At 38.9% G+C, this 19,307-nt stretch overlaps 1 protein-coding gene across 1 annotated transcript; it reads left to right on the top strand.

The window, feature by feature from the left end:
- Positions 1–3,071: 3,071 nt before the first annotated feature.
- On the top strand, positions 3,072–18,577 carry ERMP1 (endoplasmic reticulum metallopeptidase 1). Its single transcript, XM_072359445.1, has 15 exons — positions 3,072–3,453; positions 3,704–4,005; positions 6,044–6,171; positions 6,518–6,623; positions 7,429–7,575; positions 8,199–8,291; positions 9,108–9,320; positions 10,272–10,492; positions 11,631–11,805; positions 12,331–12,521; positions 13,122–13,274; positions 13,795–13,997; positions 14,640–14,755; positions 15,204–15,367; positions 16,178–18,577. Exons 1-15 carry the CDS (start codon positions 3,167–3,169, stop codon positions 16,340–16,342), a joined length of 2,664 nt encoding a protein of 887 aa, XP_072215546.1. The 5' UTR covers positions 3,072–3,166; the 3' UTR covers positions 16,343–18,577.
- Positions 18,578–19,307: the final 730 nt, after the last annotated feature.

Here is a 19,307-nt window from a genome sequence, read left to right as displayed (position 1 = left end):
GAAGAAAGGTGGTCTGGGTTTCTGACAAGCAACAGTGAGCTAATTTTCTCTGATTATTGGCTATGATTACAGCCATTACACATGGAGCACGTAAGGGAGAGAGTACAGAAAATACATATCATTAAACAAGAGTGAAAAGCACTGTTTAAGCTTAATGGCTAGTCAATGCAAACTACCACCCATCTGTGCCCTATCAGTCTAGAAACTGTAATTTATTTTCCACTTCCAGTTCCTGAATAAGTGATCATGATACTACCACTCTGCTTTAGTTATAGGATGATGGTAGCAATGTCCAATTCTTGGGGGTGTGTGGAGAGCTGATGAGACATTTGCTGCTGTTGTATCTTGAGAAAGAGATGAACATGTTTAGCTGAATGGACTCTAAATGACCTCTGGTGATGCTTGGGAAAGGTTTTACAAGGATTCAGTTGAAAGTACAGACATCAAGAGAAACCAGCTCATTCCATGCTATTTTCTTAAACTATGCTGTCATACGCAATGCCACCCACAGGACTGGTACTGTACTGTAGAGCTGTGCAATACAGTGAGACAGTAAAGACAAAGAAGAAGAAATGTAAACTTTCTTGATAACATGAAATGTGCCTATGTAGAATAGTTTTCAAAAAACACCTTGTTGTAACTGAACTAAATGAATTATCAGCAGCTCCAGCTAAGTGAAGATGTCTGTAGTTGCTGGTGCATGTGGCTCCAATTTACAAGAAGGGCAGGAAGAAAGGTCCAGGGATTAAAGGCCTGACAGTGCATAAAGGACAGATGAGTGGTTAGAAGCAGTTTATGAAGTGCAAGTCCTGCATTACTGACATGACCTCCTTCTATGACAAGATGCCCTGCTTAATAGATGAGGGGAATGCTGTGGATGCCATTTATTTGGATTTCTGTAAAGTATTTGACACTGTTTTCTACTATATTCAGCTTGAGAAACTGGCTGCTCATGCTTTAGACAGCTGCACAGTTCACAAAGTGAAGAACTGGCTGGATGGCCAAGCTCAAAGAGTTGTGAATGGAGCTGAAGTTTAGATTGATGGGCTGAGTCCAATCACCTAACATCCAACAAGGCTTAATGGTGAGTGACTTGGGAAAACAACCTCATACAGCTATGTAGGCCTGGGGAAGAAGAACTTCCTCCTCAACTTTCCTAGAAGAAAAGGACCTGAGGGTGCTGACTGACAGTTGAATCTGAACCAGCAGTGTGCCCAGGTGGCCAATAAGGCCAGCCGCATCCTGGCCTGCATCAGAAGTAGTGTAGTCAGCAGGAATAGGGAAGTGATTGTTTCCTTGTATGCAACACTGGTGAGAAAAGATGCTGAATATTTAAACCCCTTACCATAAGAATTTTCTCAGTACTGTGCAGAGAAGAGCAATGAAGCTGGTGTGGGGACTAGAAAATAGGACACGTAAGGAGTGGCTGAGAGAACTGGGGTTGTTCAGTCCAGATAAGAGGAGACTTCATCACTTCCTACAGCAACCTGAAAGAAAGCTGCAGTGAGGAGGTGTTGGTCTCTTTTCTCAGGTGACAGTTATTAGTATGTAACTAAATGGTTTCAAGTTGCACCAGAGAAGGTTTATAGTGGACATCACCAGGAAGAACTTTTTTCATGAAGAGGATGGCCAAGTGTAGGAACTATCTGCCCAGGGGAGTGGTGGAGTTGCCACTCCTGGAGGTATTTAAGAGGCATGTGGGTGTGGTGCTCAGGGATATGGTATAGTGATAAGACTTGGTAGGTTGGGTTGACTGTTGGACTGGGTGATCTTGAAGGCCTTTTCCAATCTAGATAACCCTACAATGTTAGGACTCAATACAGGTTATACAGGACTGCCCTGTACTATTGCTAAGGTAGGTATTAGTAATGAGTTCTTACAGTGCACTTTCTACTTTTAAGACTAGGACAGGTACAGAATATGATCAGGTGTTGATTCAGAGCAATGCTGAATGTATGCAAGTTTGCAAGATGAATACTATAAAGATTACAGAATGAATGACTGGAGGCAGACCATAGTTAATGCATGGAAGTTAAACTTTGGGAAGTAATGACCAAAAAGACTTGAAGACATGGTAGAAAATGATCTGGTGTTTAATTTCATGGAAACTACAACAGATACAAAGTACATAATAACTCTATTTTATAAAGCACATTCTCAGCTACAAAATACTATTGCAATGCATTTTCACCAGTGATGAACAACAGCCTGAATGTTGTGCTCATAAAAATTTGCAGCAGCAGAGGTGACTCCCTGTCACTGTTGCCACAGCTGAAACACAACACCCACTGCCTAACTGCTTCACAGCCACTCTTTGGTCTTCAGAAACACTCAGCAAATGTCAGTGAGCATCAGTGGGTGCCATTTTTTTCCTCATGGAGCTTCATTTGCACTTCCATGTCAGACACCATTTTGCCAGACTGCAACTAAATGTAACTGAATACTGGCAGGAAGGTTCAACCTCTACTGTCATTTGTTAATTTCTTTAGCAAGAACAAACTGTCCTACTGTCTAGCTTGGTTTTGTACGTAAATTAGAAAGCAAAGCCTTAGTCTCTGTGGATGAGATGAGGTGCTGAATTTTTAGTTCTTCTGCTTTTAATGAGAAAGAAATCTGTTTCTCAGTGACCAAGGGATTTTCCCATTTTGACATAAGATTTACAAGAACTAGGTCAAGTATCAGTCTTCTAAACACGAAATCAAACAGAATATATGCTGAATCATTTGCTTGGAAATTGGATCCAATTATCTTAAATTCCAGACTACCAGAGCAATAAAGGACACTATATTTGTTGAGGTGTTTGACGTGTCATTCGTGTCAAAACGTGTACGCACTATGCTTCCAGCTGAATTCACAGGGCACACTGCCCTACCAAATGCTGTGCTCAGAACAGATCAAACAAGGGCTGTCAGTACTCCGCATCGGAAGACTTTCTGACCTAAATAAGAAAATTACTTCTGCGTTTTTGGATGGGAGGAGGAGCCATGGGGGCGGGAGGAGGCGTCCCGACCTCCCCGACGTGAGCGTACGTCGGGGAGGTCGGGACGCCTCCTCCCGCCCCTATGCCCACGCCCACTCCGGGGCGGTTTTCCTTTCTCTTTTCTGCCTTTTGACTCTCGGCCCTTTCCGTATCTCGTGTCAGCGCAGCGTAGCGAACGCTCCGGCGATGGAACGCAACGCGGCGGCGGCTGTGAGGCGCCTACGCGCACCAGGCAGCGGCGAGAGGAACGGCGACCGCCGACCCGCACCCGCTCGGAGTGAGGACGGCGAGGCGGACCTGCAGGGGAAGAAGCGGGGCGGGCCGCGGAGACGGCTGCTTAGCGAGGCTCGGGGGGCTCCGCTATTGCTGCTCTACCTGCTGGTGCTGCGGGCTCTGGTGCAGGTCTCGCACCGGCAGCTGCTCAGCCCGCCCGCAGGACGCGGGGAACGAGAGTTCAGCGCGCAGCGCGCCAGGTAGACGGCGGGGCGGGAGGTTCCAACCTAAACCATCCTGTGATTCTCTGTGTCTGTTATGATCTTTACTGTTACCATCTTGGATGTCATGAGTAAAGTTACCAGTGTTAAGTCTCTTCCTGTGAACTTTGAATTTTAAAAAGTGTACAAAAATGCTAAGGCTAATCTTAAAAATGCTAAAGCTTATCTAAAGATAAGGTGTATATAAACACTGAATGTGCTGATCCTGATTGTACAATTTGTCTTTCAGGGGATACCTTGACAACATAACAGCAATTGGACCCAGAACAGTTGGAAGTCCAGAAAATGAAGTTCTTACAGTTAACTACCTCTTACAACAAATTAAGGCAATAGAAACAGAATGCACGGATGCTCACAAGATATTTGTAGACATACAGAGACCCACAGGCTCCTTCAGCATTGACTTTTTAGGAGGCTTTACTAGCTACTACGCAAACATAACCAATGTTGTAGTGAAGCTGGAGCCTCAAGGTGGAGCCGAGCATGCTGTCTTATCCAACTGTCACTTTGATTCTGTACCAAATACCCCAGGTAGGTTCACTTGTTGCTCCTGCATTTCTCTGTAGTTCACAAGCCACAGAGCTTGTCTCACAGTCTTCTCCTAACTAAAACCGTTATAGCCACGTGCTAGAACACCGTATGTGTCAACTAACTTGTTTTGTTCCAGTGAAATTTGCTATGTATGGAGTGTCGGTTAGTCCTATTTTAGTCAGCATGTTTTGGGATATAACTTGTTTTCTAGTAGGCAGCGAATTATTGATGTCAAATTTGGATTTCTGAGAACTTTAGTTACATCTGCCTTTCACTCCATAGGCATGTCAGTCATGTGCTGCTTCTACCTGTCATTCAGCTCTTTCCATACTGATTTTTAACTTGGTTTTCCCATAACGGAATGCTTTGTGTTGGAGTCTGTTCCCCACCAACCCCACTAACCAGTCTTTCTTCCCATGCCAGCTGGTATGTTTTATCTCAAATTTTTAGTGTTGCATCCTTATGCTATACTATTTTTTTTTTCTTTCCACGTTCAAAGCTTCTCATTCAAAAGACTTTGCTGATCAGAGATGTAAGGTACTGTTGCTTTGGTGGTATGTATGTCTCTCACTGCTTCTTTCACCGCTGTGTGTTTCCTAGTTCTTGACCTTGAGCATTTTTATACATCTAATCATCTTAAACAATTACTGAAACGTGTTTGCAGTCACCTTTGCAAATGCATGATATAACATTGCCAGGAAGGTATGGAACTAGAAATCACACAAATACATTTCTTGTAACACATAGCCACAGGTGTATGCTAATTATTACAGATGGAAAATACTACAGATTTCAGTCACTAAAAGTAGTTTTACTTGGAATTTTTCATTTACAGCCTGCACTGCATTTTAATTTTGGGGGTAAACTTTCTGTTCTTTAGCACACACAAATAATCCTCATTACTGAGGAAACAGTTGAGGCTTAGATTGAGAAACAAAGCATTTGCTTTGTGCTTCCTTTCTGTCTACAAAGAGTAGACAGGGCTTCTCTTTCTCCTCCAGTCATGTTTAGGCAAGGTGGATTTCCAGTTATACTTAATAACTGATTATTGTACATTGTCTGTGATTTAGGAGCTGCAGAGGTGATTATTACTGCATTTACTGTCTGACTGCCTTGACCTAAAGAATAGTTCACAAGTATAGTGTGATGATAACTGTTTTTAGATGTGCAAGTGGCGTGCCTGTTTCTGTAGGCTGTTGCACAGGGCTATGTATCCATCAATTACTTTCTTTACAATTATTCAGTCAGTAGACTGAATCAGAAGTATTTCACCAGTCTTGCACAGAGATGGGAATGTCATAGTTACAGAAGTCAGAAGGGACCTTAAGGAACATTCCGTTCCAACATCTGTTTTGTGGGCAGCGTTACCACTCCCAGATCAGGCTGCCCATGTGAAAAGTTGCTCTTCCTCCTGTTTGTTAGCTCTCTTGAAGAGAGATGGATGGCCAGTGTGGAGAAGAGGAGGCTCCAGAAGAACAAGCTCAACTCCCTCAGCCTGTTTTAGTAGGAGATGTCAAGGATTTTTCTCTAATGAAACTGGAAGTGTGTTAGAAAGAATTCTGTCACAAAACTACTACATTGCAACATATACTTTCTATTTTAGGGTGCTTTGAAGGAGTTCTGGTATTTATTTTGCAATATTGTCCTTAGTGTTACTTTCAGAATGTGTCCAGTTACTTGCCTGTATTGTAGCTTTTTTTTTTTTCCTTGTTTATTCATGTTGTTCTTAGAAAAGCAGATAACGATCACTTTGCTTGTTTAGCACCTAGTTAGTCTTGTTCTCTTGAAGAATATTACTGGATCTGTTATTCTATACAACTATACTTGTTTGACTTTTGAACATTAGTTTTCTTTCTGCTATTGCTCCTATCTGGTAGATCTGGGATATAATCTGTAGCAGTAAATATGCTAAATCTTGGCATAATCACACCTTGGCTTGATTAAATGGCTGAGAGAATGTAAAACTTTTTCATCTCAGCTCTTTGTTGCAGTTCTGTGCATTTCTTATAAGCCGTGCTGGTCTGCTTATTATTTTAAGGTGCCAGTGATGATGCTGTTAGCTGCTCAGTGATGCTTGAAATCCTTTACACTCTCTCAAAATCATCAGAGCCCCTTCAGCATGCTGTCATATTCCTATTTAATGGAGCAGAAGAAAATATTTTGCAGGTAAGAATATGCCAGGATTATAAAATGTGCAACAAAGTTGTGAATTAAGATCCTGATGCAAGAGTGACTGCAGCTGTCACTTGTGTTTCATCTGTTGAAATATTAAATGCCAGTCTTAACATTTTGAGGAAAATGTATTTGCTGTCAAACAGAAAAATATACTTAGATTAAGACTATTGTTCATATTAAGTTAATTGGAAGACTTAGATCTTCTGTTCTGTTTGTGGTACAAGTGATCTGAATGCCTTGTCTGAGTCTGATTTATGATCAGATGTGATGGAAAATAACTCTTAGGCTGATATGTAAGAGTATGATATGACCTGTATTTTCTTTGTTTCTCACCAAGGCTAGTCACGGCTTCATTACACAACATGAGTGGGCCAAGTCAATTAGAGCTTTTATTAACCTGGAGGCAGCAGGTGTAGGAGGAAAAGAACTTGTTTTTCAAACAGGTAGGAGCACGTATTGTGTCCAGGGGTAATTCTGGTAATAAGCAGTGTGGACTTGAAAGAGTATTGAAAGTGTCTCGTAACTAGAAGACAGGAGAACTACCGTGACTCCTTCTCAGCCCTTTGTTGTAAATAAGCTGCTCTGCATTTTAAAGAACACACAGGCTGAAGAACTGTGGCAGAAGTTCCCTCATAGATTGGAACCTGTGTAGAACGGTGCTAGAGCTGTGTTTTTCTTATACATCAAGGTACTGAGGAGACCAACAGATTAGTATATTACTTGTATCTTGCATACTCATAAATCATGTGCTCAATTTAATCTTCAGGCCACTCTTGCAAAATCTTTGCAGACAGATTTAGGCATTAGAACTCAAGCTGCTGCTCAGGAAGCAGCAGAACTTCTCTGTTAAGCTTCAGCTCCGTTGTAGTTGGACTGCATGCTTCTTGCTTCTACTGTGGCTGCCTTGCATTGAATTCCTTAGCAGAGAGAGTTTTCATCATATAATCTTGATGTGTGATAGATAATAAGTTGGAGATTATAGTAAAGGCAGTGGTTTATGCATTATGCTGGGTCTTCTTTAGGAGACAGCATATCTGTCTTGCCACTGAACACTCAAGACATGAATCTATTTTCCCACCTGTGACTAGTTCTCCTAATTGTATAAGACTTTCAACTTAAATAAATGGACTTAGTACACTTTGTGGGGCAACACAGTTTCTTCATGTGTTGTTTTTTACACGATAGCTATCTACCTTAACTGAGGTTCAGAAAGTATTTGTTGTGAGCTTTTTGTTCATCTTCTGTTAGGACCTGAAAATCCTTGGTTGGTGCAGGCATATGTATTTGCAGCCAAACATCCCTTTGCATCCGTGGTGGCACAGGAAATATTTCAGAGTGGTATTATCCCAGCCGATACAGACTTCCGGATCTACAGGGACTTTGGTAATGTTCCAGGTGTGTTATCAGAAAACATGTCAATAGACGTTATGCAACCATTTGTTTATCTAAGCTTATATCAAGTAGCTGTTGCTCAGAATGAAGGGGGATGCGCTGAGAGTATCAATCATCTTGTAGAAAAATTCTCTTTGATAGTTCTTGTTTACATTGCACATTATTTGGGCATTTGAAGAGTTTTCAGACAGGCTTTCTGCAAGGTTGTTTATTAATCAGTAGGAAAAAAAGATATACTTGACATTTTGAAAAAGTGTTCCTGTAGTTCCACAGTGTCACCTTCAGGGTGGATCTCTCCTGATGTATTTATACTAAATATTTGGAAAGCAGTGAGTATACCTTCCTGGTGCTGATATGATTAACAATTTTTCTCCATTGGAGATTTGTCTGCAGGTGTCATGTAATCAATATGTTAGTAACAACAGGTATCTAAAAATACATCAATCTGTCCTTTTTAAGTACAGGTGAAGTCCTATTTGGGCTTCCTTATATAAAGCAAACTTGTTCACTCTGGGGGAAAGTAAGCAGGCTACAAAATAGAGCAATGTTTTCTGTGAAAGTTATCTAAGGCTTTCACATTTGTTTTGACGTTTTTACATAACTTGTCATATATTTTCTCTCTGTAGGAATAGACCTGGCTTTTATTGAAAATGGCTACATTTATCATACAAAATACGACACGTCAGACAGAATTTTAACAGATTCCATTCAGAGAGCAGGTTAGTGTTTCAAGAATTAAATAACAGCTACAAAATCCTCAAGTCTGACTACACACAGTTTCTTCATTTTGATGTAAGACTACTAACGCAATAAATGTGTTATGTTAAAAACTACTTGTTGATGAGAAAAGAACTAACTGGGCGTATGCCTTTAAAATACATAGGAAACGTGTTGGAACAACTTGGGAAAATAAACTGTCTCCATAACCAATGTTGATTTGAAACTGTGGCATCTAATTAAAGTTCTAGTCCAGCCATTTGAGTGGTTCCATTAATTTCTAGCTGAATTGTTCAGCATTTGGCTTTTCCTTTTTCTCAGTAAGGCCCATTATTGATTAACATTGAACTTTGGTATTATGTGAGATGAAAAAGGTGTTGGTTCATGTAAGTTACAAAGGAAAATAGCCTCTTTGTCTTTGCCTTATAGTCACTGAGGGAAAAGAAGGTGGATAGTTCATAGCTGGCAAAACTTGGAGCTGGCTGCTAGGGGCAGAGGAAAGAGGAAAGTTAATAGAAAATTAAACTTGGCTTGAGGTCTACAGCTTTAATGCGAGACTTATAAACTGAAAGATGAAATAGTCCCTTGATTAAAACAGTATTTAAGTGTAGAAAGCTTTTGAAGCTTGCCTTAAGAATAACTGTATTTATTAGCTTATGAAAATACATTGTCTATCCATTCAAATAGGAATAATCAGCTGTATATTAGCTTCTTCTGTTATGGATATTTCAGTGCAGATTTCAATGCATGAAATAATGCAGTGTGTTAATTCATCAATTCTGATAAAGTTCTGTTGTGTGTTTGCTCTTTTTTAATAGGTGACAATATTCTAGCAGTCCTAAAATACCTAGCTACATCAGATATGCTGGCAAAGTCTTTTGAGTATAGACATGGAAATGTTATATTCTTTGATGTATTTGGTTTATTTGTCCTGGCTTATCCTGCTCGTGTTGGCACCATCCTGAACTACGTAATAGCAGCAATCGCTTTTCTTTACTTGGGCAAGAAAATATTACAGCCCAAAAACAGAGGTAAATCTAGTGGGTTTGTTTTCTGTTGTTTTCTGTTTTGTTATTTTTTTTAATCTACCACTGCTATGAAGAAGAAGAGTTACTCAGGAGATATTATTTCCTTACATCTCTTTCAATCATAATCTTTCTGTCATGCTTCTCTGATTTGATAAACTTAAGAAGAAAATTTTAGGTGTGCAGAAATTACTTTGTGCTTAAGTTATTCAACTGAATATTTATGATGGGCTCTGATTGCCTGGATGTCTACCATTCAGGAATTGCTATTGTGGCTTTTGTCTTTTCATGAAGATTTAGTTTAAATATTTCAAAAATCTTAAAAAGGAAAAAATTTCCTACCATTTATGTGAACTCTTTGTTCTTAACTTGGGTGGGCCTTCAGAAACGTGTTTCTTGAATGGCTGACCATAGACAGGGGGAAACTGCAAAACAAATAATGGGAAAAGATACCAAGATATCACCCTTATTAAAGGGTGTAAAATCAAACCCTCTAATCAGGCACTTTCATTTGTGTCATGGAAGTGTATCTGTTAAAATAAATAAATAAAGAGTATCAAAAAACAAAACAAACAAACAAAAAAAATTCTTTTTTTTTCCCAAAGTAAGAGAAGGTTATAGGAAAAGCAACTCTGATGTTTTCTGAGATTGTTCAGTTTGTTGGCTTCACCAATTCCCTAGAAAAGCTATTATTGTCAGTAATAAGGTAACCAAGGAGGCAGAAGACTGTTTCTCTAGGGATCAATCTTGTAGTAAGAAGTGCTACAAAAAGACTTGGAAGGAAGCGAATAGGCTATGTGATTTAGATCATGCAGTTAGGGAATCTTCAGAGTGAACTCCTTATGTGGTCATTGCTTGATCATTACCACAGTTATACTGTTAGGGTAACTTTAATATTGATGATAGTCTGCAGTGGAATTTATGACTGTTGGGTGAAACTTTTTTTCTTCTTTGTAGCAATTAACAACCTGAAGAAATTCTTTACTGCGTTTGGATTAATACTGTTAAGTTGGATCTCTACACTTGTAACTGTCCTTATTGTGGCGGTGTTCATCTCTCTCATTGGACGGTCTCTTTCATGGTATACCCATTTCTATGTTTCGGTGTTTCTGTATGGCTCTGCAGCTGCAGTTAAACTCATTCTGGTTCACTCACTAGCCAAGAAGTTCTACTACAAGGTAAGACTGACTTTGTTAGCATTGTTTAAGAGTGATGAGTGTAGTGTTTAATCTTGTCTAAGCATAGGGGTTGTTGTGTTAAATGAGAGTTAGCAGCCCCTTGATTTAGGGCTTTGTCCTCACTAATGACTGAATGCAGTTGATTCAGGAAAAAAAATTCAAAAGCCTTCCAGCAGACAATGTATTGTTTCTTCCCTATGGCACACTCTTGTTTTCCCATCACTTTGTTGTTCAGAGATTAAAGCAACAGGTGGAAAATTGTTATTTTTGATACCTCTAAACATTCTTGAAACTCAGAGAATCTGCATCTATTCTTGAATGGTCTTTTGAGTCTTACCAGACTCTTTCTTATGAACGTACTTATAAGATGGACTCCCTCAGTGTAATCATATTTTGGTACTTTTAATGCATCTTTTAGTACTTCTATTTACTTCATCTAAATCACAGTGTAGGTTTTGTCATGAAACTTAGCATTCCTACTCTTTCTGTCCTGTTATAAAGTAGAAGGGACGTTACTGTTTTCTTGTGGCCCTCACAGATAGGAGATAATTACTTGGTTTCAGGTGCTGGATTTAGTTTTTACCTGCTGGTTGTCTAAAGAACAGATCACTTGACTGTTATTCATCTCCCAGTTTTCTTGGCATGCTTTAGGTTACAGTATACCTCTGTAACTTATATTGTACCTAGGAAGATCTGCATAAGAATTTTGGAAGATAATCTCTCATTTGGCTATTACAGGCAATACCTAAGTGTTGATGAAGTAATGTGTTTGCTGTTACCACTCCAGGAACTTGTGAATCAGTAAAGTTTTTGTTTTGAGAAGGAGCTTTTGAGTTACCAAAAATATTTCCTCGCTGCCCCCATTTTTTCACATCCCAAAACGGAATTAGGAACTTTCCTAAAATCATCCAGGAAGGCAGTCCTTCTTGCTGCTAACAAAAAAAGAATGCCTAACCCAGTCAACACAATCATAATCCATCACAAATAAGTGTAAATGTCAGGAATGATGCCTTTTAAAATTGGGTTGTCCAAGATAAACAGTTCCATATGAGAAATCAGAATTTGTTTAAATATTCTTATGATATTTGATAGATGAAATATTTTTGCTCAGTGATGACTGATTCCCTTTTTGTTACAGAACATGAATGACCAGTACCTGGGAGATGTTTTTTTTGATGCTTCATTGATGATCTGGTCTGTAGTATTGGCAATGATTACTCACATCGGTCTTTGCTCAGCCTTCATTTGTACAGTGTGGGTAGCATTTCCTTTACTCACAAAGCTGATGGTCCATAAAGAATTCAGACAAAAAGGTACGAGTTTTTGGTGGGGAAGGCTGCATTTCGAAACTTCTGCCCCTGCTGTTGTATATTGAAATGTTTTCCTCTGGTCTGTGTTGTTTAAGCAAAGTAACTCAGTTTAGGAGCAGAGAATTTTTAAAGTACATGTGACGTTTCTGTAAGAAGAATGTGTTCTTGAGCCAAAGATGATCTGAAACTGTGGAGACTCATTTTAGAAAAATATACTGAAAAGCATCCTATATTTCAGGCTAAAAAGAACAGTATTATTTGGGGCTACTAACTGATCAAATACTTTGATGGATGGTAAGCGTTGTTATAAAAATGGGACATTTTTACAGTTTTTGGAACAAAACATCTGCTATATATTTTTTTGGTAATATGAGAGTTGTTTTGCAGTGTTCCTAGAAGAGTCATATTGACATTGGCTGGGTAAAATGAAGTCCCTGGCAAGGTTTTCATATTGTAGGTGGACTTGTATGCTGGCCGTTCAGTACTGTATGGATATATTAGTAATGTTGTGCATTTTGTGTCCTGCAGGTGCCACGATGAAATTTGTCGCGATGTACATGCTAGGAATGTTTGTTCCCTACCTATACATGATGTATCTCAATTGGACTGTATTTGAAATGTTTACTCCTATCATGGGACGAAGTGGTTCAGAAATTCCACCAGATGTAGTGTTGGCAGGATTTATTGTGACCAGCACTGTGATTCTGTCATCCTATTTTGTAAGTAGAATTTTTAAATGTTGTTTAAAACTTTTAAACTTTCTGTAGACTTGAAAAATCAATGTGGTTTTTTTTGTTTGTTTGTTTTTCTAAGCTACTGTTTGAAGTTAATGATATTGTGCAATATCTCAATTGTTAATACAAGGAAATTCTAGGAAATGGGGAAGGTCCTGTGTTACATTTTTAGGAAGGGGTAATTGAAATGGATTTAAAAATTCTTTTGCTCTATAATAATATAATAAAAGGGGTGATTTAATGCAGGAGTCTGAGCAAACATCTATGCTAGATGAAGTTCAGTATGTAGCTAAACAAAACCTATACTATGCTTCAAACAAATTTTAGGCCTTTTTATGAAACCCTTGCTGCGTAATTTCTAGGTTTTTCTTGTCAGATGTTTTACAAAAATGGGAAGTTTTTTCGAAACCTCTAGAACATCTTCACTTTCTGGTTTTAAAGACTGAGATTGCAAGGAAGTTTCTTGTGTTGAATAGTTTGCTTTCTAACGTACTTGCAGTTCTGTAATTGGATTTTAGAGTTGTGCAGTGTATTTTATTTCTCGGCCTTGTGGTTTTATAACTGAGCTGTCTTTTTGTTCTCTAGATTAACTTCATTTACCTTGTGAAAAGTACAAAAACGACGCTAATAACTTTAACTGCTGTGTTTGTAGTCACTCTGATTCTTGTTTGTAGTGGAATCTTCTTTCCTTACAGCTCTGATGCAGCTAATCCAAAGCCTAAGCGAGTCTTTCTTCAGGTAAGAAGAGTCTTGCATATTATATTGCCTTTGTGCTGCATGCAGGAGAGCGTTTTGGTGTAGTTTTTCTTGTTATTTTCAAAAGCTTAAACCTTTAAGAAGTAACTTCTCTGGTGCTTGCTTGATATAAGCTGTAACAACTGGTTTTGGATTTGAGAGAGCTGCTACTGTTTCTCATGTTCAGTTCCTGTGTTTGGCTCATTTTTGTCAGGGGAAGAGGCTGTTTTGTCGTTATTATTTTTTTTTCCTAGTGTTTTTTAAATACAAGAGTAAGCAGTCTTCATTGAAGAAGTGAATGTAAATGTTTACAGGCATAGCCGTCTTTTGAATTTATGTTTCTATGGTACTTTTATAATCTATGTAATTGTATTCATAAATACTTAAAAACGTATTTGTTGCATACTGAAAGTACAGTAAACGTTAAGGGTTGATGTAGGGGATATTTGGGAATTACCTTAAACTCTTGCCAGCTTCTAACTGTGTATCTTTTATTTATTTGCTTATTTTTAAATCCTTCCAGCATATGAACAGAAGATTCCATGATCTAGATGGAAACTTGGTTAAAAGTGACTCTGGTATATGGATTAATGGATTTGATTATAATGGAATATCTCACATAACTCCTCATGTGCCTGAAATCAATGACACCATTAGAACCCCATGTGAGGAGTGGGCTCCGTTTTGTGGCCTTCCTTGGATTCTGCCAGTGCATTTCATGTTCCGGTTGGTGTGAACACTGCTTAATTTGATATATGCTATATACTAAATACTATGAAGCCACTCGCTAATACAATATACAAGGAAGAAAGAGAAGGCTAGTCTTGGCTTAAAAGTAAATTATCCTTCTGCTCGAAAGGCACTTTAACTTCTGTCTAGATGCAGTGCCTTCTGCCACAAACTGTGCCAGAGATCACTGGGTCTGCTGGAGGAGATTAGAAAGCTGATGTATGGGAAAACTACTGTGGAGAGGAGGGAGAGGGATCCTTCTAAAGAAGCAGTATGTGTGCTTCTTCCTTTCTTTCCCCTCCTCTACTCAAATAGTTTCACCACATGAAAAGTAGCTGCTGTAACTGTTTCTTATACATAAGAAGTCTTGTGACCTTATTTCATTGGTTGTGAATTATGACAGGTCCAGGTAACAAATAAGAACTGTGATGTTGTCTGCTGTTCTGTTACTGTCTTTTTTTGTCTCTCTGCAAGCTGTTAATTTTTAACTGCCTTCTGCTAGCTTAAATAGCTCCTGAATATTTTATGTGTTAGCAGTGCAGTCAGCTAAGTTTTAGTATAACTTACTCTTTTCATATTTTAGTGCCTCTAACTGTTGCGCTGAGATAAAGTTAAAATCTTATTTATTTGCTCATTCAGGAAAAGCTGGTATCTTCCTGCTTCAGAAATTTTTCCAGCAAGCCCCATTCAGTTTAAAGTTCTCACCAAAGAGCTGACACCCTGGAACTCTGTGAGGTTAAGCTTTGAAGTATCTGGTGAGTGACTGAAGCTCCTTTTGTTTTTATTTTTATGCTCATAGTAGATCAGGTTTAATTCCAAGTCTGCAGTTTACGGTACCATTCCTAAAATGAATTTGTTTGTGCCAGTTGCACAAAGCTCACCAGTTTCAGAATACACCGCGGTTGTCACGTTTCAGTTGTTATTTGAGAGACTGATACCTTCTCTATTTTGAGTAAGCCTTGATCTTTTTTTAGCAAGTCCCTTCTTAAAGTTCACTTGAGTCTAATTTATCTTACTGCTTAAAAATATTTGAAGACTCCTTTATAGAGAACACAGTTGAGCTCTGTCTTATTTGGAAGGTATATGTGGTAATGCAAAGTTTTCTAGTTACTGTTTAGGAAAATACATTGTTGGAATGAAAGAAAGAGGGGCAGGTGTTCTTTCTCCTTACAGCAGTTTATACATCTAGATGCTTGCCTACAGGTCCAAGTCACATGTCTCTGTATGTTCGGCCACATGAAGGGTCAGCTTTGTCCACCTGGTCTCTTGGAGATGGAACACCGGTTGCTAGCGTCGGAGGAGACTACTTTGTGTTTTACTCCCATGGGTTGCAGGCTATGCCGTGGCACTTCTGGATAGAGCTGACAGTAAGTATGCTGCTGTTGGAAACCTGGTGCTGTTAAATTGGCAACTTATACTTTGCTTATTCGGGAAAGTTACAAGGAGTCCTTTTTGGTAAACTTATCTGCCTGAAGAGAATCCTAACAATTTTGTGTTCCATGCTTTATTCTTGGGTTGGAAATAAGGCTTCTTTAAAGTACCAATGTGACAGCTTCCAGCATTCCTAATCCAATAGGATTTATGATCCATCACACCCACTTTTGAATTGCCAATAAATACCTTTTTCTAGATTTGCGAGTTACTATTAGCACTGTAACAGTGAGGTTTACTCTAGGTTTAGCTTTGAGGAAAGATTACCAGAACCTGTGAAAGTTCAGAGAAGCCCATTGTTCCTTCCTGGATTATGTTGTATAAATACTTAACCAAATAATCCTTATGAGGATACATGATAAAGGCAAATGGGAATCTACAGAGTAACAAGCTTTGCAAGACTGAAAAAAGCAAAGCTAAGCGTAAAATGCTTGTCATGCTAAAGGTTCAAAGTGGAAAGATCATTATAAATACTGTGTTGGAGTTCTGTCTTGATTTGTTGGCAAAACCTACAAATGAGTGTGAAGCATGTGCTCTAACATGTCAGAGCAATTTCAATTCAAAGCAAGCTCATGATGATACTGATTCAGGTGAAGATATGAAATGCTTTAAGTTACAGAACAATGACCTGTGGGCTGTAGTGTATTACATGGGTGCTAGGTCTGTGGAACAGTACATCTGGATTGCTTTTATGTTTAAAACCCATGAGCAGTCATAAATACTGTATTGTCCTTTCTCTCCTACAGGCCTCAGAAAAGCATTCTGATGGAATAGTCTCCCTTGCTATAGCAGCACACTATTTTTTTGGGGAAGATCAAAAATCACCTCAACTTTACGCCTTACTGGAGAGATTTCCAAATTGGACATTTTCTTCTGGTTGGTCCTGCACTTACGACCTTTTTGTTTTTTAATGTTTAATAGTAGTGCAGTGCTAATAGGGTAATCTCTCTGACATAGGATACCGTAATAACAAGCATCCTAACAAGATACTGGAGACTTCTGCAAGAATTTTAAACATGTTGGATACAAATAGTGTTTCTTTGGCAGTTTGGCTGTTTAATGGCTACAGTTGTCCTGGGGATAAGGTGATGTTCTGTGTCAATGCAAATACAGTTCAGCTGGTTCTTCCACTGAAACGGCAGTTTGACTAGTGTGTTTTTGAACATGAAAACTGCATTTGAGGAAGAAAAGTCAGCACAATACAATGACACTTGTAATGAAGGGGCCTCGTGAAATTATTTTGATACAACATAAAATGCAACTGTACTTCATGCATGTTCCACCGACATTTGGTGGAAGTTCAGGCTGGACATCAGGAAAAGTTTCTGTACTGTGAAGGCAGTCGAATACTAGAACAAGCTTCCTAGTGAGGTGATTGATTCCCCATGTCTGTCAGTACATAGAAGGCAACTGAACAGTGCCCTCATACACTTTAACCTCTGGTTAGCTCTGACGTGGGCAGGCAGTTGGATTCAATGGTCTTCGTAGATCCCTTCCAACTGAACTGTTCTATTCTGTAGGCTATTATCATGTACCTGTCCGATCCGTCCTAATAAAGTAAAATATTCAGCTAAGAGGTGCTTGTTTATGGGGTGGGGAGAAGGGATAGTAAAATCCTAGATGTTGATTTTGTCACTGGATGAAGTTACTGAAAGCTGATGCCTTTGTAGGTTGCACAACGCAGAAAAGCTGGTATTCTGGAATGTGGTAATTATTTATTGGAGTGAAACCATGACAATCCGTGTTATCATTTCCATTTGGCGTCTTTCTGTTAAAAATGTAATTTTTATCTTTCGCCTGTCTTTTCAGTGCAGGAGCTTGTGTGGGTCGGTTTGACCTGTCAACTTGCACTTTCATTCCAGTTAGGACTTCTTAGTATCAGCATACAAACATATAACTCGCTCTCTTGTATGTAAGTGCCAAGTCACCACTTCTTCGAGTGGATGTTTTATAGTTAATCCACTCTAAATTTCAAGTTATCTTCTAATTTATTAGAATTGGCTAAATTTTGGTATCTCCTTTGGAGAGACTTGTACTAGTGTGACAGTATTGCACTTCACTTATATGCTTGTTTCTTTAAATGTGGGTTGCTTTCAGTAAGGAAAAATACCAAGAAGAATCATCCCTAAAAGAATGTCTCCTATTTCTGAGTTGCTTTTCCTGTTTTAATTCCTCCCGTATGGGGACTGTAAATGACTGTGATTTTTAGAATAACTTATGGTTTTGACAGGCTTTGAATTGTGAAGCCATTGACCTGTTGTTGTCCAGGTTTTGTTTCTTTTCCCTTACAGCCAAACTTAATTTAAAACATTCTTGTGACATCAACACCATGCTGTGATTAACATGTATTCACCTTTTCCTTGTCCCATGAATGTTGCCAAATAGCATGTAAAGCAGATTTTGTGCATGCATCGTAATTTCAAGTAAAAACATGCTTGTACTGGAAAGTTTTACTGGGCAAGTGGAAGAAAACACTTTAATTTGTGTGAGCTGTGATAGAAAGCAGTTTTCATTTCAGGTATTTTTCCTTCAGATTGGTCTGTAGCTGTGTAGGTAAGCATCAAGAAACAGTTTTATTTCTTGCAAGGTCTGTTTGCAAGCATTGTTGACTGACTCTTGGACTACAGACAGAGGTTTAATTACTGTAATCATACCAAACTGGACACCATCTTAGAGCCAGTGTCACTTGATACTCTACATGAAGGTGAGTCAATCATCACCCACTTGTATCACATTGTATCTGGTTTGAAAGTACAGTTTGTGTACGATGCATTTGTTATTCTGAAAACAAGCTTGTGCTGTCAGTGACTTGGGAAAGAAAACCTTGGTTCTGGTCATCTTGAATCTCTACATATGCTGTGTATTGCACTCTAGTTGATGCACGGCAAGTTAACAAAAGCTGCACTGATATTTACCGTCCTCCCAGATTCCATTTTTATGTTTTGCCTCTGATTTATAGCTTTTTAAAAAGTCCAATGTGAAGAAGTCATACCAGGAGCTAAAAATGCCTGTTAGCAATTTCTGGAACTTCCATGAAGCAATAACTTCTGCTAACTCAGGATGTAACCTTTATTAAATTATACAGTTATGAGGAATGTCTACTTTGTTGTAAATTTCTGGCTTTATAAATAAAAGTGAAACTCGATCGGTAGAAGTGTATGTTCGGTATGCTTGTTAAGGGCCTTCGTTTGTTGTGCCAGCGCTGTATTAATGCTCTGAGTGGAACTACTACTAAGTGATGCTGGGAACATCTGCAGTTAAAGCTGTGGGAATCATGATGTGCACGGTCAAGAAGTAAAGAAAATTGTCTGAGATGGAAAATGTTAAAATCCCTGTCTGGTTGGCTGGACAGGACGGTTCAAGATGTGACGTGGGGAAGGAGTTGGTAGCAGAGTTGCATATGCTTGTCATAACTAACAGTTGAGAGCAAATTTGCTGCTGTTGATCACAGCAGCAAAACGCAGTAGGAACTTCTGCTGTTTCAGTGTCCGCCTATTTCTGCATTCAATAAAAGCAGATTCGCCTTCTGCCACTGCGGTTTCTCATTTAATTATATAAAAAGTATAGCACGTGTGACTCCATGAAATAAACACAAAGCAGCTGGTAATTTTAAAGACAGTTGTACGTAAGAATAGCCTTTGTTCTTAATGGTATGGCGGCTAGTTCTGAAATGATTACTTGCGCTTCTTAAAAGCTTCTTTGCTTTGTCCTTGTGCTAGATTTCTTCCCTAAATTTGGATGGATTGAAGGATCTTTTATTTATTAGCATACATCAATGGAGAATAAGTGATCTATTGCTTTCAACAGATGTTTCCACAGGGAGCCTTTGTGTGTTACCATTATGGTCTGTGTCCTGGGGTTATGCAGATAAAGGCA

Source organism: Excalfactoria chinensis, chromosome Z, assembly GCF_039878825.1.
Source record: "Excalfactoria chinensis isolate bCotChi1 chromosome Z, bCotChi1.hap2, whole genome shotgun sequence".
NCBI lineage: Eukaryota > Metazoa > Chordata > Aves > Galliformes > Phasianidae > Excalfactoria > Excalfactoria chinensis.
The sequence above is the reverse complement of the archived record's forward strand: the minus strand, read 5'-3'. Positions and strand labels throughout refer to the sequence as shown.